Source organism: Hyposmocoma kahamanoa, unplaced genomic scaffold (genome assembly GCF_003589595.1).
Source record: "Hyposmocoma kahamanoa isolate Upper Pololo Valley unplaced genomic scaffold, ASM358959v1 99702, whole genome shotgun sequence".
In the NCBI taxonomy this organism is placed as follows: domain Eukaryota; kingdom Metazoa; phylum Arthropoda; class Insecta; order Lepidoptera; family Cosmopterigidae; genus Hyposmocoma; species Hyposmocoma kahamanoa.
Genome location: NW_020656001.1, coordinates 1,979,722 through 2,004,097, shown reverse-complemented (window position 1 = coordinate 2,004,097; position 24,376 = coordinate 1,979,722). Strand labels below are relative to the sequence as shown.

Genomic DNA, 24,376 nt, shown 5'->3' with positions numbered 1-24,376 from the left:
ACTACGCATACGCACACTCATGGTTGCGGTACGGTGTTATGCTGTGGGGCCATAGCGCGGAGGCAAACGATGTATTTATCTTGCAAAAGAAGTATCTGCGTATTCTGGTTAATATAGGCCCAAGAATCAGTTGCAAACCATCTTTCAAAAAGAACAAACTCTTGACCGTTCCCTACTTGTATATATTCGACGTTGTAAAGTTTGTGCGACGACGTAATTTAGCCGATTTTAAATTTACACCAAGTTCTCGCCGCAACAACGTATTGGTACTTCCGAAATCAAGATTGGAATTATTTAGAAATAGCCCATATTATAGAGTAGTTAAAATGTATATCAAATACCTCTGCGCATTAGAGATGAACAAAAAGAAAATTTTTTCATTACTAAACTAAAAAAATTCCTAATTGAAAAATTGTTATTACTCAGTAAATGAATTTTTTAATGATAAAGACATCAATTTAAATTGTTAACGGCTATTTTACGATCTAATCTTACATAGATGAAAATGAAATTCGTAATTAAGTATAATGATCTAGAATTAATGTTGAATTGTTCGTATCTATTTATTTTAATTTTTAAATCATGTACTATGTTTTCTTAATTATATAAATTACTGTAAATTCAAATACTAAATTGCAATGCCCGAACAGGGTCCATATACGGTCACTGTGATAGTTATTAAGATCAATTTTATGGCTCAACTCGTTTAGCCTAGCCCTTCTGGTCATTGTCCGCAGAAATTAATTCCTGGCTTCCTAGTTCCGTATCCTCATTGACATTTTTTCTCATAGTTAACTAAGTACTTGATAAAGAACAGGTACACCTTATTTACGTGTAGAACAAATTGCCCCATGTTGGCAAATCCTGCAAATTTGATTGCAGTAGTTCTGTGCTTGAATATGGCAACCCTATTGTGGTTTGACGTTTCTTCGTTGTGGCAAGTGCCAGCTGCTATTGAAATTTCTCTATACCGATGCTTTGAATGTTCTTTTGTTTTCTTGTAATATCGCAACCTAAAATGATAAAAGCGATGTAGTTAATTAGTTAAACAATATTTTATTACCTTTAGGTTGCAGTCATTTAAAAAACATGAATCACTAAAGTGTATTGAGTCAAAATCTACGTGTTTGCCAGTTAATAATCACGATTAATTGATTTTCAGGCGACGCTATTATATTCTCCGGAATGCAAGGTGAGTAGCTGTTTCTATTACGTTTATTTACAAGGTTAAAGCATCTCACGAAACTATTTTGTAAACATAGCTAGTTAGCTAGGCACCTACTGTATGTACCATAGTACTACCGTAAGCAAGATGGAGAGTCCAGGAAAAGAATGATCAAAGTCACTTGAGGAGAACTTTAGGAAAAATCAAATCATTTATTTCTTCGAAAAAAGAATTTTTAATTTAGAAAACTGTTCAATGTTGGTGGAAAAGTTAAGCAAAAATGCTACCTGAAATGGACATATGTGTATGTATATACATATATATATGTATGAGTTATGCAAACAATAAGCAACTCACATCTCGAGTGAAATTGAGTTAGGTATGTAGATAGGTTAGGTAGAACATCAGACATGTCCTTTACCCGCTCACAAAAGATCCTGACAATAAACCAAGCCAAAACGGAGAAAATAAAAGTCCTTCAGGGTACCAACCCTAAATAAGTAACTTTTTAATAGTTAAAAAGAACCATGCTGCTTAACTATATAATGTATTTTTTTAAATATGCTAAATAGATCCATGTCACATGTACTGGTACTGCAGATCTTTAGTGTTTTCATTACGAAAATTAGAACATGGTTCTTGTTAACAAAATAAAAAGAACACACAAAACAATGTTTTCTATTTATTGCTGAATAATATAATAGTTTCCCTATATAGTTCTCAATGCTGCACATAATTCACGTTGTTTGTCTCAAATAACTTACCTATTTATTTCTTCAGGCTGTTTTTACAAAAATCTAATTATCTTGAAAGTGCCATTTTGTGGATTGGTTCTAGTTTGCATAACTATAAAAGTGAATGTTGACATAATGTGTAACCCTGTCTCAAGCATTTTTATGCGCTTAGCGTTTAGCGAATTAGATTTTTTCACTAACTCAAAACATGTTCATAGGTGCCTTTGTTTGTTCTTTCCCTGCACTGGTCATGTGTCATCATCATAGGTGAGCATTTAGCAAAAAGCATAATAAAAAGTTTGCTTTTTAATACAAGCATACATGCACACATATAATTTTAAGTATGTGAGTGTTGCTCAGCTCAATATTTAACTATTTCTTCTTTTACAACATACCTATACTCTAGCTAAATTCGATGTAGAATGTTTAATAACAAAATGTTGCTGAGTAACGAATGATGACATAGAAGAAAAACATTTTTTTCAATTCTCAGTATTAAGGCTCTGTCTGCCCACGGCCTGCTCCCTTAATTGGAATTTAAATAGATAGTTGGGTTATGTCAGTTATGTAGAAGTAATACTTACCTAGCCATTATTATTATGTTTATGAAATACCTATTGATATGTATGATTTAAGAATAAAAATAAGTGTTTGCATCCTATTAATATTTATTGCTATATGGTTGGTAATGGTAGATGAAAAGAAACAAAATTGTAGGATTTTATGTGATATTAATTTACCACATATTATATCATCCAGCATCTATTTCCGATTCTGAACTTGTATTACTACAGAACTCGAATGTTTGCAATCTATCCCTTCAAATCAAAATGTCAATAGGGATGACACAGTTTCACAAATAATTAATTACTGGTCATTTTTATGTCATTTTTAGGTGATTTGAAACTTCTGTTGAACAATATTCATTACAAACATGGCTTCAAGATTTAGTATTATCCATAATGTACTTGAATTTTGTAAGAATATATTGAAATTGTGGTAACTGTGAAAGAGATTGAGATGAAAACCCTAAAAATCATATGTTTTTGTATGTTGACATTTATTCTACATCGAATTTGGCTAGAGTATAAGTGTCAAATCCCACCATCTGTGTTTCCTAAACAAATTAATTTGTCAATGTGTATAATAATGTCATAAATAAAAATAAAGCTAGCATTTTGAAAATAAACTTACCTATCTTAAAACCTTTAATAGTCTACTCTCACTTTTTGCTGCCAACACTATGTTGCAACCTTTTTTTTTTTCAACATAAAGTCTACAGGCTTAAATATTCACTTCACTTTTTATTTTTATGGCTCCATCAATATGAGAACTGATGATTTTGCCAATGTCACAGTCGAAAGAAAAAAAACGAAACAAAAAAAAAAATTTTCGCTAAGCTCTAATAGGACATTAACCAGTGTTGGTAAGTTGGACTACGGGAGTACTCAGTTGAGAATGTAAAACAAAACAGCAAAACAACATTTATAAATATAAATGATTTTGTAAGCTTGACATTTAAAATTGTTTTTAGAGAACAGCACTTTTATAGGTACGCTTAAAAAAATACAACTTATTAACAATTAATAATCAGTTTTTTCCATCTCTAGTCATCTTATCTATATTCTTATTGTAAATGTTTTTGTAATAGAATTTCATTACTGAAATTTTGACACACAAATCACGACACGCCTTTGTAGCTGGAATAAGTATGGAATCAACATGAGTGTTAGCAAAATGTTTGTGCCACAACATTCAAATGTATAAATATATAATAAATATTTAGGGATAATTAGGCAGATATCTCGAGATTATTACAGAGTGAACTCATAATGTGAGAAATGTTAGAAAAAGTGATGTATATTTTAAACTACAAACAGGTTTTGTTATTTTTCTTGTTAGGTATTAGTTACATAAGTAGTTGATGTGACCATCTGGTAGATTCATTTGTTCTATTTATTGATACAGATATATACAATATACTCACGCCCACATTCTACACGTCGTCTGTATCCTCACTAGCTGCTGTATCTGACATTTTGTCATAACTGATTTAGACGTGTTGATGATACACTGAACAAATGTGTATCGTTTGTACGTTTATTACATGTTGTACCTGTTTCTTTGGCAGGGCAGTCGGTATATTTTTAATCAACTTTCTAAAGCGATCATCCTCTACTAATTGTTAAATTTTTTTATGTGTGAATACAACTTATTGATAGACATTGTTGACAAGACTAATAGTTTAAGATGTAAAGTGTTAAATTGCAAATATGATTCCTAGAGAAATTAGTCTTATTATCGCAATAGCAAATAGCAATAGCAAACAACGCCACTCTTGGCAGTTTTTACTTCTGAACGAAGCTTAAGTTAAAATAAAATGTGAATATCACTGAAATTTATGAAATTGACACACATTCAATTATTTGTTATTTATAAATAGAGCATATATTACAAACAATAGCAAAAAATGTTTGCTTACAATAAAGAATGTATAATTATGTGATATTACACAAACATCTCATACATTGCTCTGATCCCAAAGTAAGTAACTAATGCACTTTCTACACAATCGCAAACAACGACGGTACCACAAACACCCAGGCCTGACATAATGTAGAAAAGATACATAGTTTTTCTATATGAATCTGGCTGGGAATGGAACCCTGGACTTCAGAGATGGCGTCACCATGAAAACCGGCGTGCAAGCCACTCGACCATGGAGACCGTCGAAATATATAATAACAATAATTAACGTATCAGACTAATAGCCTCGCAGTATGAAACACTGTATCACGGGTGCAATGGCCATGTATATAGACAATCACAAACTACACCCAAACTCATGTGAGAAATAAATTTAGGCCATACAATTATTTCTCCCGGCCCGGGAATCGAACTCCGCTTCTGCGTGGCAGACCAGCATGGTAACCGTTCTGCCACAAAAGCAGTTATTAAATAATACATGCAGTTTTTTTACTCCCCTTTAAAATTACTCAAAATGACGTGAGCAGTGTTGTTTACTAAGTGGCGCGATGTTAGTTACAACGGCTAATCAGGAGATGGCAACTATGAACATGAAATATGATATTTAAACATTTGAAATGTATTTGAATATGAAATAATTGAAAATATTTTGTACACATCCATTTATTCTTGGCACTTTTGATCTGGCCTTTTTTAAGGGTGTCAAGTTGAGTCGTTTCTTTGTATTCTTAGTAAATTAAACAAGTAAGCTCCGTTGACATTGTTTGTTATTAGCATTTCATATATTTTCCTCAAGTCTATATGTTGGGTGGGCATACAATTTTGAAACATAAAGGTACGTACAGATCTGGCGAATGCACCGCGAACCCGTTGCAAACGTGCATGGGTGCAGTTAAATACATACTAGTGGATGATACTACAAACTTAGAATAATGACGCATAGAAACCTAGCCCGCACACGCTAAGTGAGGCAAATTGAAGCGCTCCCAAAGGGCCTACACGAGCGGGCGAGCCTACAGTGCTCAGGGTCAACTTGCACCGCGAACAGCTCCAGAATTTCATCTAAAAATGACGAAATGTGCGGTAAATGAGTGTAAAAATACGTGAGACAAACAAAATAGATACTAACATCACATTCCACAAGGAAGTAACGCGTTTCAACTTATATTTTTATATAAATATTCAATAAAACCGAAAATTAACCTACTACTAAAACTAGCCTACATGTATTTGATTTTTGCCTCACTTGTGACAGTTCGTTTGATATGAAACTATCATTCTATGCGTTATTATTCTAAGACTACAAACTAGTGGAGTAAATTCACATAAAAAATAATTAAATATCAATTCAATTCAATTCAATAAAATATATGTGTCACGCGTACAGAGAACAGGCGCATTTGCGGCGCATTCGCCAGATCTGTACGCATTCTTATAGTACATCATATCTACCTTCGTAAATGTATAAATAAATTTACATACCTAATAGTGACACACAATATTAAACATTTCAAGTATTTCTACATAACATACCCTTACCTCTAAATTCTGATAAACAAGTTTTGTATTAATATGTTTACTGTTTACAGGAGATGATGATATACCCGGAATCGGGCAATACGATGATTTTCACACTATTGACTGGCAACGTGACATCGCACGTGACCGCATGCGCCACAGATACATTATAAAAAAGCGACAGGACTCTATATGGGACTTGATTAAAGTAAGTTTGCCAGTAGTTCAAGTCCCAACATAACATTGTTACATATTTATTTATTTGTTTCAAGCAGTTGTGACAACAATTTTTGATGATCTTTTGATGTTTGTTACAAAAGTTGTGTGATTACTTAACCAATGTACTCTTTCCCAGGGAGCACATGATGCGTGGTCTGGGTGGGTGTGTGTGCTTCTAGTTGGAGTATGCACTGGTGTAGTCGCCGGTGTCATAGACATTGGAGCATCATGGATGACTGATCTCAAATTTGGTATCTGCCCACAAGCTTTCTGGTTCAATAGAGAACAGTGCTGCTGGTCTAGCAATGAGACCACTTTTGATCATGGAAATTGTTCACAGGTTTGTTCGAATTAATTTTAGTCAGAGTTATTGTAGTTAATAACAAACGCGAGTAATTTGTCTGGCGAATTCATGTCACATAATATCTTAAATTTTGCTACAATCAATAAAAAATGTTATGAATTATGAAGCATTTTGTCACGCTGGCAACACCTAATCAGACAGCAATTGATGAAAACTAATATTCCAGTGGTTAACTTGGCCGCAAGTGTTTGGAGAAAAACGCGACGGGCCTGGCGCGTATATCATTAGCTATCTATTCTACATTGTTTGGGCACTGATATTTGCCGCACTATCTGCATCACTGGTTCGCATGTTTGCTCCCTATGCTTGTGGATCAGGTATGTATAATTCCCTTATAACCGCTCCATATACATGCTAAGTCACTACGAGACTAATCTAATTACTATAAAATTACTTTGATTATATCTATATATAACCATCGGTTGTAATAAGTTCCATAATTTTGAGTGAAGAGATATACAGTGTTTTTTCCTAAATGGGACAGTATGGGGAAGTCCGAAACCATCTGTAAGAACAGTCAAGTCTTTTTTTGTGAAAACAATTTTGGTATAGTCAATTTTTTAGTCAAGTGTAAAAAAAATTATGAAATGTCCAAAATTTTTTTTTCGTACTTATCGACTCACTTTGAAGAGAAAAGGACGAAAAAAAATTGGGTCAGCAGAAGTTTTTCAAATTTCATAAAATATTTTTTTATACAAAATGAATAAAATTAACAATTTTTTTTTATGCGAATAGGTTTAGTTTCTTATAGGGATGACTTTATTGTATCGGAAGAAAAAAATTGGGACAGTAGAAGTTGGTCAAATTTATTAAAAAAAATTTTAATACAAAATGAAAAACACATACCAATTATTCTTTATATACTATAAAAATTCGAAAAATATAATACGGAAAATAGAAGTTGTTTGACTATCGACTATTAGAGTAAGGGAAATATATCCTACTACGGCAATCGTATTATGGGCAGTAGATACGTAATTAAAGAATATGTAGTACATAAAAAGTTCATAAGAAACAATATTATATAGACATTGATGTGGTACTGGTGCCTCAACAAATGGTGTTTAGAAAATGCTTAAAATTTATACCCGAGGTGTCCCAATAGTAGTTATTTGTACTAATCGTTCCTGTACATGTTAGGTATCCCCGAAATTAAGACGATTCTGAGTGGATTTATCATCAGAGGTTATCTTGGAAAATGGACTCTAATCATCAAAGTTGTGGGTTTGATATTGTCAGTGTCTTCTGGCCTGTCACTCGGCAAAGAAGGACCAATGGTTCACATCGCTAGTTGCTTAGGTAAGTGCGGATTTTACTTAGATGTAAATATGTAATGTGCTCGTTATTTTTGCTTTTGTGTAAAGCTCTTCTGGTTCGGTTTTTGGTGGCCTTTTTTAAAATATGGTATTAATTTTGCAGGGAACATTTTATCCTATCTTTTCCCGAAATATGGTCGCAATGAGGCAAAGAAACGTGAGATTCTCTCTGCAGCCGCAGCGGCTGGGGTCTCAGTGGCTTTCGGGGCTCCCATTGGCGGTGTTCTATTCAGTTTGGAGGAGGTACTGTATTTGTTTCACTGTTTATTTACTATAAAAAGCGTATAGATCAAAGATGTGTGACTCGAATGATTTTTTTTTTGCGCCGTCATTGACAATACAAATTTTATTTGAACAGTTCGTTAACCTATATGTTATCCTTGTTTTCAGGTGTCTTATTACTTCCCACTGAAAACGCTATGGCGTTCGTTCTTCTGCGCTCTGATCGCGGCTTTCATCCTGAGGTCGATAAATCCGTTCGGAAATGAGCACTCGGTATTATTCTACGTTGAATACAACAAGCCGTGGATATTTTTTGAACTTATACCCTTCGTCGGTCTTGGAATTATTGGGGTAAGTACCTAATTAATTAAACAACCCTTTCTAGATTTTCTGACTGCAGCTTGAACTTGTAATATGGAGTTTTAAACTTTTTCGCTTATCCATATCAGTTGCAGTGCCACTCAGAGCTTTAAATCCATTGACTTACAATTATATGGACGTCGGGTCCGCGCTAAAAAGTGTCCGAACTTATAGGGCGTTAAAATCGTATACAGAGCGTCATTCACGCTTTAGTCTTCGTTTGTTCGACTGACAGCGAAGCCAGCAAAATTAGACAGTACTGCGATGACATTACAATTTAAATTCAACGTGTTAGCGTTTTCATATTCCTTGACTACGTTTAAATAGGTTGACTTGGGACATTTTTTTCGTGGTTTTTGTATTAGACCCGTCGTCCAATTTATTTGTAAGTCAATGTTTATATCACAAAGATCTTAGGGGCACTGCCACTGCGCCAGCACCCTGAGGTGTAAGTTGATAAGTCCCATGTTCCTGTAATTTCACCAGCACCATTACTATTTCAAACCGGAACGCAGTAATGCTCACATTACGGCTTGGCGGCAGGAATAGGTAAGGCAGTATTTCCCTGGACTAACTCTTTCACAAGGAGCTCTACTGCTGCCATTGTATCAGAAATTGATACGATACTTTACGTAGGGGGCGTAAAGTATCGTATGTCGAAATTGCCAAGTTTACAGGGGAGCGTTTTAAAGTTCTGAATTCACTGAAATAAGCGCAACACGTGACTTTAGCATTTCTGTTTTATTCGAGAACGAGTTTTAAAGTAGCGAGCATTGCCGAATAAAAGTGACAAATGCTAAAGTCACGTGCTGTGCTCATTTCAGTGAATTGAAAACTTTAAAACACTGCCCTGTAAACTTGGCAATTTCGACAACGATATTTTACGTAGGAGGGGTCGAAATGTAAATAGCCTGGTGCCAAAAATTATTAAGTCATGTTTAATATAAAAAACGATACAAAAACAGAGATTTTTAAATATTTTATGAGTTTGTTATAATTATTAATACAAAGATCGAACACTCAGAAAAAATTCCTTCGATCCGGTCGGATTCGAACCGACGTCTTCTTGCATACCGTGCCAGACGCTATACCAACTAAGCCACGGAACGAACCAACGGACCTCACGAATTTTTCTATGTGCTTGCGTCGTGTCTTTGTACTTGGTCTTTCAACGACTTTTTAGTCGTAGCGCCATCTATGAGAAATCTTTAACAGATTTATCACCCAGTTAGTACCTTTACAGCTACCAGTCCTGGCGAGAGATGTCGCTATTCACTGCATTAATTACATTTTTATTGAATTGATATGATATTATATTGATTATATATATATGATATTGATTATTTTATGAGTTTTTAAGTTATGTCAGTTTATTGTTGAGCTCTCCATATCATATTTTGATAAATAAAAATCTGACGATCATTAAGTATTTTTTGTTTTCACAGGGCTGTATAGCTACAATATTTATAAAGGGCAACATATACTGGTGCCGGTACCGCAAGTACTCGAAACTGGGCCAGTATCCCGTCACAGAAGTGCTTGTGGTGACCCTAGTGACTGCTATCATTGCTTACCCCAACCCGTATACTCGCATGAATACGAGCCAATTGATTTATCTCCTCTTCAATCAGTGTGGAATTTCCAACTCAGATCCTCTATGGTAAGTATAACCTATACCTATATGTATAACCTAACCTACTTACTAAAACTAAAAAATAACCTATAGCTATAACCTATCTTTTTGAAGACTTAAATAAAATGACATTTTCAGGGTTGCCATTTCTCATACAATTTTAGACAGTGATGCGGTTGTTGTCGTAATTACGTTATTGCCTTATTTAGTTTTATTTAGACAGTTAGCCTATTACAGCGAGTATATAATCAGAAATGGAGACGAAATATGGGCCAGCCATTCCTGGCAACTCATCAGGCAAATTGGCCTTATATCACTTTTAAATATTAAATCTCGTTTGCACTGAAATCACAAATTAGAAAGCTGAAATAGTACAGCGTCAACAACTGACCGGGGTGTACGAAACTATTCTTTATTTATTGTAATTAAGATAATATCTCTAACTATGGGGGCCTGTTCCTTTCGGTGTTGTGGCAAAAACAGCCAAATAACATCTAATTACAAAGAAACGGAATCACATTTCATCGGTAATTAAGTATTAAATATGTAATTTTTCAATTTTCGTCCATTATAGCAAAGCTCAAGTTAAACAGGTCGATTTGAAGTGAAACAAATGACGACACCCGTCTATTGTTTCGAATTCGGGTTGGCCAATCGGATCACAGTTGTCACCGTAATGATTTGGCAGAATAGTTTTCAAACAAATTTAATGACATTTCGTCTCTATTTCTGGTTATATATCGAAATCAATTTTTATTCAAGTTTTAATAAGAACAGGCGTATTTGATTATCTATATTGGATTAAAATGAAATCTTGAAATTACATCTCTTTGTTTTTAATAGACAATTATTAGGTAGTTCTTAATACAGTGTATATATTGTATGAAGTTACAAATATTGACAATTCATATAATGTGCCGATGACGATACAAATGAAGCAACCAAAATTCCGTCGTTAGTCGATAGAAAATTTATGCTGCGAGCTGCTGCGCAATGAACCATCATTTTACTCCATCTGCAAATAAGACAGACTACTATAGATCAGTAAACCTATATCTACATTTCAAAAACCCTACTGTTACAGTGACTACAACCGCAATTTCACTGACGTGAACATGGCAATCGAACGAGCCACTGCCGGTCCAGGCGTCTATCGCGCCATGTGGCTCCTGTTCTTAGCTTTGGTGCTGAAGCTCGTTATGACGATATTCACTTTCGGCATCAAGGTCCCTTGTGGACTCTTCATCCCCAGTCTCGCTCTCGGAGCCATCGCTGGCAGGATCGTGGGCATTGGTGAGTTTTTTTAGGACTATAGTCCATTTCAAATAATCCTATGTGCGTACTGCGGCATAAAAAGTTGTTACGTTTTCATCATCATCAAGTTGCAAAAATATATAGTAAATGTGCTATGATATACCAAAAACAAAAAAAATGTTTCAATTGTAATTTTAAGTAAAAATTACACTATATAAAGTAGATAGAAACTGTCAAGATAAAAATAAATTACCCCAACTACTCAATGCGTAAAACGGAATATTTATCCTTAGAAATTTATACCATAAAATCGATAAATTGAATCGGCTGTTGTGTATCGTATAATACCCGTACGCGGATCGTTTTGTTTTGAGCCTTGCGTAATATTTTTGGAATATTTGTTCAAATTTCGTTTCACTGCTGTTGATTTTATACTTTTTTAATGCCTATTTGTTTGGTTGTTGTTGATTTTTTTTATTTGTTCTGTAGTTTTTTAGTAACTTAACAACATAATAATTGACTCCTTATTATTTTGTTCATTATTTGTTCTTAGACTTATAATCTCTAAATCGATTTTCCCTTCGTTACAAACTATCTCGATAAGATATATAAATTGATTTTTTTTTATTAGATTTTACATCACTACAACTCTAGAAATTTCAAATCTCAAACGTCACCGTTAATAAAAAACGATGGTATCACAAACACTTACACGCGAGAAAATATAGAAAACTTATTTTCTACATTGACCCGGCTGGGAATCGAACCCGGGTCCTCAACTACACCAGAAAAACCGGTGTGCAAGCCACTCGATCTCGGAGGTCGTCCTCTGAATGTGACAGTTAGTCACATTCAATGGGTACTTGACATTACCGATTATTTTTTTATATCAGCTGAACTAAATAGATACTGTACATAAACGATGTACATTTTTGAAATGGCTTCTATTTCTGTAAAAAAACAATTTGCTTAACCCATGCAAAATGAACCATATTAGTACAGGAAAAAATTTAATTCGAGCTTAATTCCTGCACTCTAGATAATCGGCAGTGATTGTAGCAATACAATAAAGTCTGCAAAGACTTTGTTACCTAGTTTATTTCTATTTCTACACTGTGGACGAGCTGTTGCAACAGAGTTTTGGTCTGTCTTCATAATATTTTCATTATTTGTCACTATAATCATATTGTTATATCATTTGTAGGTGTGGAGCAACTGGTAAATCGTTATCCGAAGATTTGGCTCTTCTCGGGCGAGTGTCCTACGGGCGAAGATTGTATCACTCCAGGTCTCTACGCAATGGTCGGCGCAGCCGCTGTGCTAGGAGGGGTCACTAGAATGACAGGTATTATTTCCGTTTATGTTTTCCGAGGTATATGAACTTAAGGTATAGGCATTGCCATGTATAATTATTGTGTTACCTGTCTTTTATATGTTCGAACGATAATTTTGTGTGGTACAAGTGGTTAATAAATTCTATATTTTTTTATGAATTCGCCGTAATTAGTTTTTAATAATTATTCAAAAATATGTAATAGTACTTATGTGTATGTAATAATACTTCAGGTACATCTTTGGGCCCCACCTCAGAAATCAATGCTGCCGCGGCGAGTTCGTGCTTTTATTATATTTTAATGGTTTCCAATCATGTTGTTATTATTATAGTGTCCCTGGTGGTAATAATGTTCGAGCTGACCGGCGTCGTCCGCTTCATCGTGCCGCTGATGGCAGCCGCGATGGCGTCGAAATGGGTGGGCGACGCGCTGGGCCGACAGGGCATTTACGACGCCCACATTGCACTCAACGGCTATCCCTTCTTGGATAGCAAGGACGAGTTCCAGCACACCTCATTAGCAGCTGACGTCATGCAACCGAAGTAAGTATTCTGCTTCAACAACCCATTGAACTGGCTCCGTGGCGGACTGCCACACAGAGGTTCTAGGTTCGATTCCCGGGCCGGGAGAAATATTTGTGTTGCCTACATTTATTTCTCTCGTGAGTTTAGGTGTAATTTGCACCCGCGACATAGGGTTTCCCTAGTGTAGGGCTGTGTTGAGTATGTGCGCTATTATTATTTGCTACAATTGTAATTTTCACGAACAAAGTAATACTTTAATGAAACTGCTTCTGCGGCAGAACGGTTACCATGCCGGACTGCCACGCAGAGGTCCCAGGTTCGATTCCCGGGCCGGGAGAAATATTTGTATGACCTACATTTATTTCTCTCGTGAGTTTGGGTGTAATTTGTGGTTGTCTATGTGTGTGTCCATGGCACCCGCGACACAGGGTTTCCCTACTACGGGGCTATGTTGAGTGTGTGCGTTATTATTACTTTAATGAAACGCGATGAACGTTTCAGTATGTGCAGTGCTTTGTTTCTAAGTAACATTTTAAAACTGGGCGTGAATATCTTGGTCTTGTGATCCAAGAGGAGTATGACCGTGAAAGTGGCATGACAATGGCAGAATTTTTATTTTTCAACGCTCATCTTCTGGTGCTTTTTATTATCTACGATCTTTTATAACTTGGCGTTACGATACTACGCAAAGACTGTTGCAAAGTAAAGCGAGCTTTATTTAAACGAGATGCGAAGTTAGCTGCGTAGCTGCCTATGTGAATTATTTATTGCAAATTTTTTTTACTGCCTTATTGCGAATAGTATTTATAAGTAATAATTAAGTATAAATGTGTACCTAAGTAAAATAGCGAATACCGTGCTTTGTGGGGTAAATTTTTTCAAAATTGTTCAGTCCCATCAGGACAACAAAAAAATTGTATAATAACATCAGAATAGTAAAGAAATTGTGTGATAACTAGTGATCGGATATTCGGGCGCTTATTTACCTAGACTTTTTGGTTTTTACTGCCCATGAAGAATTAGTTTGGACATGCCTTTCTGGATAAATGTATGCACTCCTATAATTTTAATCCTGTTATCGCAAAATAATATTTTTGCACACAATTTCATAACATTTCACGTAATAATGTTTTTCTCATTGAATATGTAATGTATTCAGATGGTATATGCACTGTTCCTAAATTGTTGTCCTTATAGAAATTCTGTTATAATGGCTTGAGATGTACGTAATAAGTATTTATACGAGCTATAATACCCGGTACCTCAGTACCATTCATCAGAACATCTCCATTCTTTCCAAATCACGTCACGCGTGTCGGTCGGCTTTCGATGTACATTTTTTCTGTATTCCTTACTAAACAATTGTTAAAATGTTCTTTAATTAATTTATAGTTATATATTAATAAAATATAAATAATAATTACTCGTTCCAAGGACCTGGGATTGATCAAATTGATTTTTATAATTATATTTTTATTCAGAAAGGTACATCCACATTATATTTTCGTGAAGTAGGCAAGTCTTCAATTTTGTCTTCACGAATAAGCGCCTGATTATCAGATCTAAATTTGAATCAATATTGAATTTCTTAATTAACCTGATGACTTTGTACCCAATGCTTAATAAGCACATAATAAAAAAAAAGTTGCGGCAACTAACTGTCATTTTCATTTGAATATGTCATGTCTTTGTCCAATCGTCGTCGGAGTAATCACGGACGTTCTCCCAAAAATACCTTCCTGCTGCCTTAACGTTAGCGTTAAATTCATCGCAATTGATACTGGCTCAAGCCTGGTGACCGCCATTAAGGAAATAATAATAAGCCTAAACAAGACTTGAAATAAAATGTCAAAGTAACATGGGTTTTGTTCAAAAACGAGTATTTCTAATTCATTATATATATATTTTGCCTTGCCAATTTTTTTAAAATAATTTCGATTCTCCAACTTACCTCGAAAGTGTTTTGAATGAAATAATATTATTTGATAACGTATTTCAAGATGGATATAATTTTTCAACCCCGCAATTTTGCGAGTCCAATGAATTGTCCTTTGATAATAAGACTGAAGCGTTATTTATGGACGGCTTGCCGGATACACGCATGCTATTAGAGCTTTTAGATATTTAACGCTAAAGCGAATATCAATTTAACTGCTAAGGATATTAATTCGAAATTTGCATTTACACTCAATAAGGATTAAAACAAAAATAAGCGATTTTTTTAAAACATTAATAGTAGTGGTGACTGGTAGAATTTATGAAACTCTATTATGAAACTCACCTGTCGGCTCGTTTCATAAACTAAAAAAAAAGAAGTATCATACACTGCTTTATCTATACACTTAATAAGCTCTATGATGTGTTCAGGAACCGCATGTTACGACTGGCGAAATGGCGGCAAATATCTCACTCACGTCACACAACCGTAGTTTTTATTTAATTCATAGACAGAGTCGGCCCCGACTATCATATCGTTCGATATCAAGTAACGTCTGAAATTTGTCAAAATTGTTTTGCTATTGATTGACATTTCATTTCGAATAAAACTTAATTTCGACTGATACTAGAATTGGGTCGAATAAAATTGTTTTGTTTTTTTAGAGATGTTCGAAATATTAATGTAATAATAAAATCGAATTTGATGTTATTATTAAGCAATAACATTGACTTACAATTATATGGACGTCGGGTCCGCGCTAAAAATTGTCCGAACTTATAGGGCGTTAAATTCGTATACAGAGTGTCATTAACGCTCTAGTCTTCGTTTCTTCGACTGACAGAGAAGCAAGCAAAACTAGACAGTACTGCGATGACATTACAATTTAAATTCAACGTTTTAGCTTTTTCATATTCTTTGACATGTCACTACTATTAAATAGGTTGACTTGGGACATTTTTTTCGTGGTTTTTGTATTAGACCCGTCGTCCATTTATTTGTAAGTCAATGGCTATTGATTGACATTTCATTTCGAATAAAACTTAATGTCGACTGATATTAGAATTGAGGTCGAATGAAATTGTTTTGTTTTTTAGAGATGTTCGAAATATTAATGTAATAGTAAAATCGAATTTGATGTTATTATTAAGCAATAATAACATTTTCACAGATAAGAAGTTTGTTCTAACAAAACAGTTTATCTTTATGCTGGTCGTAATGTGCAGTTTTTGAACACATCATAGAGTATTTATGAATGTGTGTAGATGAAGAATATAACAAATTAATCAATAAAGTTATTCGATTAAAGAACAGTACGGAATAAGTAGCAGTAGAGCTCATTGTGAAAGAGTTCCTCCAGGGAAGTACTGCTACCTTACCTATTTCTACCGCCAAGCAATAATGCGTTCCGGTTTTGAAGGGTGCTGGTGAAATTACAGGCACGTGGGACTTTTCAACTTATGTCTCAGGGTGATGGGCGCAGTGGCAGTGCTCCTCAGATCTTTGGAATTTAAAGCTCTGAGTGGCACTGCAACTGTTTTGACTTACTAACAGGCGCACGACTTGTTCGTCCCCATCACTTAGCATAAAACCAAATTGTCCCTTACTACTGGCATTTTAGCGCGCTGAGCTTCACGATTTAAAATTAATTCTAACATTTTCGATGAACACGGTTGCAAAGTAGTGACAGTGCTATGGAATATTTAGAATCGGTCTGTTCCTTGCTAATGATAATAATTAAGATACTATCGATTGATTCGTAAAGTAATTTGGTAAAAGTGATGAATGAAGAAACAAAGAATACAAAACAACAAATGCTTTAATAAGCAGAGCTCCTTATGAAGAAGTTCGTCCAAGGAAGTACTGTCACTTTACCTTCCGGCTTAGAAGGGTGCTGGTGAAATTACAGGCACAAAGAATGTGTTAACTTATATAAACTGCCTCCGTGGCCGAACGGTTACCATGCCGGACTGCCACGCAGAGGTCCCAGGTTCGATTCCCGGGCCGGGAGAAATATTTGTATGGCCTACATTTATTTCTCTCGTGAGTTTGGGTGTAATTTGTGGTTGTCTATGTGTGTGTCCATGGCACCCGCGACACAGGGTTTCCCTAGTGCGGGGCTATGTTGATTGTGAGCGTTATTATTATTATTATTATCTCAATGCACCTCAGATATTTGTGATTTAAAGCTCTTAGTGACGCTGCAACTGTCATGGACAGGCGTATCGCCCCTACCATGATATGCTATGCAGCAAGAAACCAGTTTACATATTAATTATAAAACAAATCTATCCATCTGTGGTTCAGCCAAAGCGAATATATGCATCAAAAGTGTATTAACAAACCCGCTTGAATTAAATATTGCAAATCTGGCTACAGCACGTAGCGCAAATTGACGCATGAAAAATTAAAGAATGAATCAGTCCTACTGTCGAAATATTAGAGGTAATAAGCATGAGGTGAGTGCTCTGAAGAGCTGTTCAACCTCATCCCCCCTTCCCCGCTCCTGCTTAGAAGCACGCGTGCTGGCCTTCGTAGTCACCGTTTCACTACCTGCCGCATTCCATCGCGTACTAAAAGGTTTGGTGGCTCCTTTCTCTGCCGCACGGTTGACAAATGGAACTCCCTTCCGGCACATGTCTTCCCTCCCTCTTATGATATGGGGTCCTTCAAACGAGGCGTGAAGAGGCATATTGTAGGCAGGCAGGGTGGAGGTGGCTAGTGCAGTGAGGGTTTCATCGCTGCACTAGGTTCCTTCGCGTTTGGATACCACTTTCCACTTAACATCAGGTGGAGTGGAATCATTTGCCTGTCATGTAAAAAAAAAAAAAAAAATATTGAGAGTAATATAAAAAAAATCATTCTCCCATTGTCTCATCATAGCACTCCAGTCTTCCAACCCTGACGTTGGCGTAATCGTCCCGTAAAGCGTATTTTTATTACAACGTTTATTTATTTCGCAAATCATGCGCGTAGTTGCGCATGACACCATGTCACGTAAAGTACCACTTTACTTCTATTGTGATTGCTTGAAGTAACGGAACGAACAAGTTGTGCTCCTGGTGATAAGCGACTCGCGTATCCATATAACAGTTGCAGCGCTACTTAGAGCGTTAAATCATAAAGATCTGAGGTGCATTAAGACATAAGTTGACAACTTCCATGTGCCTGTAATTTCACCAGCACCCTTCTAAACCGGAAGGTATAATGACAGTACTTTCCTGGACCTTCACAGAAGACCTTCAACAGAAGCTCTACTGCTACTAAATTACATTAATAGATACGTTTTATATCTCGTAGCTATGCCATAAATAAATATGTATTTTATAAAGCTGCAAGGGCAACGTCCGATAACATCGCAGATGTGACACCAATAGTGTCTACTTTGTTTGCAGACGCAACGAAACGCTGGCTGTCATCACACAAGACTCCATGACGGTGGACGACGTGGAAACGTTGCTGAAGGATACCGAACACAACGGGTACCCTGTCGTAGTTTCCAAGGAGTCACAGTATTTGGTTGGATTCGTTCTGCGCAGGGACCTTAATTTGGCCATTCGTAAGTATACAGAATGTACAATTTTTTTTACGAAATAATTTCGTTTGTTCTCCTGACACAAAAGGCAACAACTAACGCCAAGATGTAGTCTGTTTCAATTCATTTTGCAAAAAAAAGGTAAACAAACCATTTTGGTTAAAATTTCTAAGCATTCACTCAATAAATGGAATAAGTAACACCTTCACGAATATATTTTGAAATTTTCAGCATAATATCTCACCACTTTTTCCAATAAAATTCATTTTGAATTTCATTTTAAAATCGTGTTTGATAAATGTTAGTCATTATCAAAGTTTATAAAGTTTATAAAAGTCTGGTTATTTATCAAGTGTTGCATCGGTGCACGGTCAGATTCGGACGTGCTCCAATACACAGTAAGAATTATAATAATTCGCGACCCGCGCGGCAATAGCCGCTGCGCGTAAATGACTGTGGGTTCCCAGCAACTCCTAGCCAATGAACTGCTGGCGTTCATCCAACACGCTGTCGATACTATAGACGAGATCAGCATCATGCAGGCCTGCAAATCAAATTTCAAGGAAGAGCAGATTTGCAGTGGCAAGGCGCTGCTTTTCCGTATGCTTGGCAAGTCTGAGCAGATGCCACTTCGCCGGAGGGATGGAGGAGCGAAGTCTCCAGGACGTCATCACGTTGTTAAAGGAGACCGACCCAGAAAGCGTGCCTGCTTTCGTGGCGAAGGAGCTGCACAAGCTGTGGACGTCACCAGGCTGCTGAAGGACAATACCATCAGTGAGTTGCGTGCCCAAGTTGCGTTATTGAGTAGTGCGGCTTCGGTAAGGAGGTCACCCGAGGCTTGTAACTTGAATACTTGTTACGGGGCGCAAAACGCATCTATCGGCAGTTTTGAGTCTGCCCATACGTCGCCTACCACTGTCACCACGTGCGTTTCCCCGCTCCCCGGCCCTCGGTCTTCCGCCCCGGCGGAGAGGTCACGCGTTGCAGCTGCTAACCGATCCAGTGCTCCACAACCAGCACCCAGGTAGTTACCAAAAATGAAACGGATACTTATCTCTGGAGATGTATCATCAGTACTACCGGGAAGAGCTGAACAGTGCGACGAGGACGGTTTCAAAAAGGTGGAAAGAAAGTACACCAGCGGTAACCTTAGTGGCACCGCCCCGTCTGGCCCTAATCATTTACCGCGTCCAGCGATACCGACGACGTTGTTATACGTGTGACGGCTTCATTACTCCACAAAGTCTGCCGATATTGTGGAGTACACACGGATGAAAGCCAATGCTACCCTGAGGGTCGAGCTGTTGGTATCCCGCCACTATGTAAATTTTAATTTTGTAGTGAAAGTACCAACTCAACATCTGTCGACCTTCATGAAAGATGAGTTTTGGTCGAAGGGTGTCATGTACGACGTTTCCCAGAACGGCTATCGGACATCCACGTTGCGTCACACGTCGCAGACAATACGTGTAAATAATAATTATTCAGTAGTGTTTTTAATGTATTATTATATATGTTAGTCTATATGTATTTATGGTTCTTTGTTACCTGAATGCAAAAAAAATAGTGCTGTACGACAAAAAAACCAATTCGTTTCATCAACTAAGCTTTTATTAAACGATTAGTAAATCATTATTCATTTAAGTCACAAACAAACAAGTATCTAACAATTTATTTATTATATTTACCGTCTCAGTTGATCTTTACTTACATAATAAACATACTTTTTACAATCCATATTTTTTTTATATCCTCTTCTTATCTTGTATCACTTATCTTCATGACGGTCCATGCGAAGTTCACTACAACACCCACAGATTATAACTTTTTAATCGTGTCCATCTAAAATATCATCACTCAGTATCGATCCACATAATATATTTTTGTTTGTAATTTCAAAAAAACTTGTTATTCTAACTTATTCATTTAAACAAATCGAATAATTCGATTAATTAATTGATTTCTAATTGGCAGTACAATTGACCATCACTAAAACGTACAAAAATTACAAAATAAAAATAAAATAAAATGAATGAATGAATGAATAAAATGAACTGAATTGATTACGTAATGAAATGATTACATGATGTGTGATACTTAGTAAGTTCACCGAGCTCCGTGACGAGGACGTGAAGTTCGGTGAACCTAGCAAGCAAGTCGGAGTCCCACCTATATATCCTATCATTTTAAGAAATCTGTTTGAGCTCTCTCGCACTCTGCGCAGACAGGATGCCACCTTTTTACGCATTAGTGCGTAAAAATCCTGAACACTAGGGTCGGCAAACATGCCTGACGCACTGCAGCATCGAGGAAGCCCAAACAGTGCCCTGAACACATTATTATACATAATGCATGTAGGGAGTTATAGGCCTTCTGAGTGAAATCGACCCATAGGCTGCTCGTGTAGAATGTCTGGCAGTAGGCTTTAAAAAACGTTATTTGGACTTCAGCCGTACAATGAGTAAACCTATGAGCCAGCATATTATCCCGAACTGACAAAGCCCTGCATTCCCTTTCTATGTCCAAGTTGTCATACAAGTTTTCTGTGACTATGTGCCCAGGGTATTTAAATTGTTTTATTTATTTATTTATTTATAAATAGAGTGCTGAATATTTACTGTTACCTTTAAATAACATAAATTCACTTTTCTTTTCATTGTTGTTGTGTATGCAAAAGTGCATAATTCTCACAAACTTTTAGTAATTTTCTCTGGCCACCAATCGACGGGCTCAGCAGCACCATGTATGTCATCAATGACCTGTTTATTTATATTTTTATTGAGACTCAAAGGATACCATTATAAACTTGATTTTAAATTAATTTTTCATCTATCACGTATTAATACAAGTTTTGTCGCGAAAATTTTGCGACAAAACTTGTATTTTTTGTATAATTATTATCAATGTCACGATATTACAAAACAAAATACAGAGTTAAGGGATCCTGTCGGTAGTACACGGGAGATTATTATTGCCCGTGTTACTACTAGTAGTTCAGCTGGTAGTACCACGGGCAACAAAGGATAATATTGCACCCTTAATAACAAAGTGACTTAATTCGAAGTTCTTGGAAAGCAGACAAAAAAGTACAAAAAACACTAATAATTCTTTTTTTTATTACAAATAGAATAATATTCTATTTAGATTATAAATATATTATATTTATCATATTTACTACGTAAGTTATTATCAGTGAAAGGAATTGAGGGAGATAATTAATTTATCTGAATTAAACAATAACGTGGACATTCCCTTCTAAAACCTTACTTCTCGGGACTTTTCGGAACTGATTATATTTGAATATGCGTATTATTTATTGAAATTTAAGTACATTTGCGACAAAATGTCCCAAAAATTATATTGTTGTTGTGTTTCTATAAGTACTTACGTATTTAAAAAATTTAGCCATTTAAAAAATAAACAAAAGAAAACCTATACTTTGGACCGCTTATAAACAATAATAAAAACGAAACGGATATGTCCATAGTACATTAACTCCCCCAATTACGTAAAATGCGATAATACGTACAAAACTAAGATAGTTGTGACATATAATTATCCCAAAGTATACATAGGGAAACGAAGACATTACTTTCAAGACCTTAACGATTATAATAGAGTCGTTATAATGTTTGTAGCATTTGAACAAAATTGAAAGGGGAAAATTATACACACTTTATTTTATCGATTCATGATTATTTCGAAACAGTACAATTATTTACTTGTTGCACTGTGTGAGCGATATTGTACATCCCAGAGTAACCATTGTATAAAACGTTTTCTGCAGCAAATGCTCGTCGCACCATGGACGGAATCACCGGTCAGTCCATAGTGTACTTCGCGGGCGCCTCTAGCCCTCCCCCTGGACCGCCCACCCACCTACCGCTGAACCGCATCCTAGACATGGCACCCATTACTGTCACAGACCAGACGCCCATGGAGACCGTCGTGGACATGTTCCGTAAACTTGGACTCAGGCAGACCCTCGTCACGCATAATGGGTAAGTAATTACACTGCTGTTAGTCTACTTTTAGAAAGAGCGTTTAAGGTTCAGAAGGGAGTGTGTTGGGGCGAATTGTGGTGCGTGGTACGATGATAACTGCAAACTCGTTCAAAACGCTAAATGAATAATTTTAAGGTTAGTTTTCTACACTTAGTTTCGCTGGCATTTTTTTAATTTAAATATTCTAGAATATTATCATGAAGTATTATTTAATATTCGAGTGTGGTTTCCTGAAATATTATTTAATATTTAGGGATTACGTACACGACTACTTAAATAATAAAAATTGCCACCGAAATTATGTAGAGGAAAGTAACTTGAAAATTACTACTGCTTTTGATGGCACATACATGGGTATGCAGAGTGCTAAGCTATATATATATTTTTGTTCAAATATCTCCTCCAGTGAACGGAACAAGATTCGTTAACGTGTAGCTTGATGTGCTATCGTTTGTACATTATAGGTATCTGTGCATTTGTCAACACGCATCCTCAGTATTTTAAAACACGTGGTGAAGTCACTCAAAGGCAAACTAGAGCTAAAATTATGAATTTTTTGCACCAACCTTTGAGAAATTATTTAATAAAATAATTTGAATTTTAATAGTTTTACAAATACAGTGACGTTATTCTGTTCAGAAACACAGTAACGCGTTTAAGTGGACTTTTTAAATTAGCAAAAATACGAGGTTATTTCTTTTTTAAATTTCTTCAGTAAGTCAAACTCAAATAGCGAGTACTATAGACAATATTTTTCAATTAAGTCAAAGTCAAGAAGCGAGTACCACAGATAATAATTCTGACAATTATAAACCGTATCACAAAGGCGCTCTTTTTAGTTCTGAATCAACATTATATTTATTTTATGATGTTGTATGTATCATGAAAATAAATTTTGTTGAAAAAGTAATTTCTAAGAATATCTACTTCAACGTGTGTATAATTTATTATCTTCACAAAACTTCCAAATGGAATTTAATCGCTACAAGGGCATACTTTTTATAACACTTTTTAAAATTTTCTATTTCCAACGTGTTGCAATAGCAAAAAAATAAAATAAAATTTGACTTGACCATTATGACCGCCGGTTTATTTGTATTTTTTCCATTACAGCCGCTTGCTTGGAGTTATAACGAAGAAAGATGTCCTGCGACATGTGAAGCAAATGGATAACGAAGACCCAAACTCAGTACTGTTCAATTAAAAATCATAGCATACATATTATATAATTATAAATAGGTAATTTAAACTGAACCTTTATTATACTTTAGTGAAATTCATAACATTTAAACACATATAGACGTAAATGTCACTTATATCCGCTTGTAAATTTCTGATTGTTTTCTGTTGCAATTCCGGGTCTATCGTACTGTTATTTTTGTGGAAAAAAGGTTCCCTGTCTGTTATCGACCTGGAGCAAGTCACGTGTCGTAATGAAAAAGTCGATAATAATCATTGACTTACAAATAAATGGACGACGGGTCTAATACAAAAACCACGAAAAAAATGTCCTAAGTCAACCTATTTAAACGTGTAAAGGAACATGTAAAAGCTAAAACGTTGAATTTAAATTGTAATGTCATCGCAGTACTGTCTAATTTTGCTTACTTCGCTGTCAGTCGAACAAACGAAGACTAAAGCGTGAATGACGCTCTGTATACGATTTTAACGCCCTATAAGTTCGGACACTTTTGAGCGCGGACCCGACGTCCATGTAATTGTAAGTCAATGATAATAATGCTATTTTTCAATTATACATCTATGTGTGTTG

At 35.8% G+C, this 24,376-nt stretch overlaps 1 protein-coding gene across 3 annotated transcripts in view; it reads left to right on the top strand.

Annotated features, from left to right (window-relative positions):
- Positions 1 to 24,026, top strand: part of LOC113239205 (H(+)/Cl(-) exchange transporter 5) — a 35,403-nt gene extending 11,377 nt beyond the window's left edge. For all 3 annotated transcript variants that reach the window (XM_026476097.1, XM_026476098.1, XM_026476099.1), the window contains 14 exons: positions 1,163 to 1,192; positions 5,976 to 6,112; positions 6,260 to 6,463; positions 6,654 to 6,804; positions 7,628 to 7,786; positions 7,907 to 8,046; positions 8,194 to 8,376; positions 9,831 to 10,045; positions 11,103 to 11,311; positions 12,477 to 12,617; positions 12,938 to 13,148; positions 18,462 to 18,625; positions 22,389 to 22,602; positions 23,719 to 24,026. In XM_026476097.1, coding sequence (XP_026331882.1) covers positions 1,163 to 1,192; positions 5,976 to 6,112; positions 6,260 to 6,463; positions 6,654 to 6,804; positions 7,628 to 7,786; positions 7,907 to 8,046; positions 8,194 to 8,376; positions 9,831 to 10,045; positions 11,103 to 11,311; positions 12,477 to 12,617; positions 12,938 to 13,148; positions 18,462 to 18,625; positions 22,389 to 22,602; positions 23,719 to 23,809 — 2,249 coding nt within the window. In that variant the 3' untranslated portion in view covers positions 23,810 to 24,026. The remainder of the gene's footprint in view (positions 1 to 1,162; positions 1,193 to 5,975; positions 6,113 to 6,259; positions 6,464 to 6,653; positions 6,805 to 7,627; positions 7,787 to 7,906; positions 8,047 to 8,193; positions 8,377 to 9,830; positions 10,046 to 11,102; positions 11,312 to 12,476; positions 12,618 to 12,937; positions 13,149 to 18,461; positions 18,626 to 22,388; positions 22,603 to 23,718) is intronic.
- Positions 24,027 to 24,376: the final 350 nt, after the last annotated feature.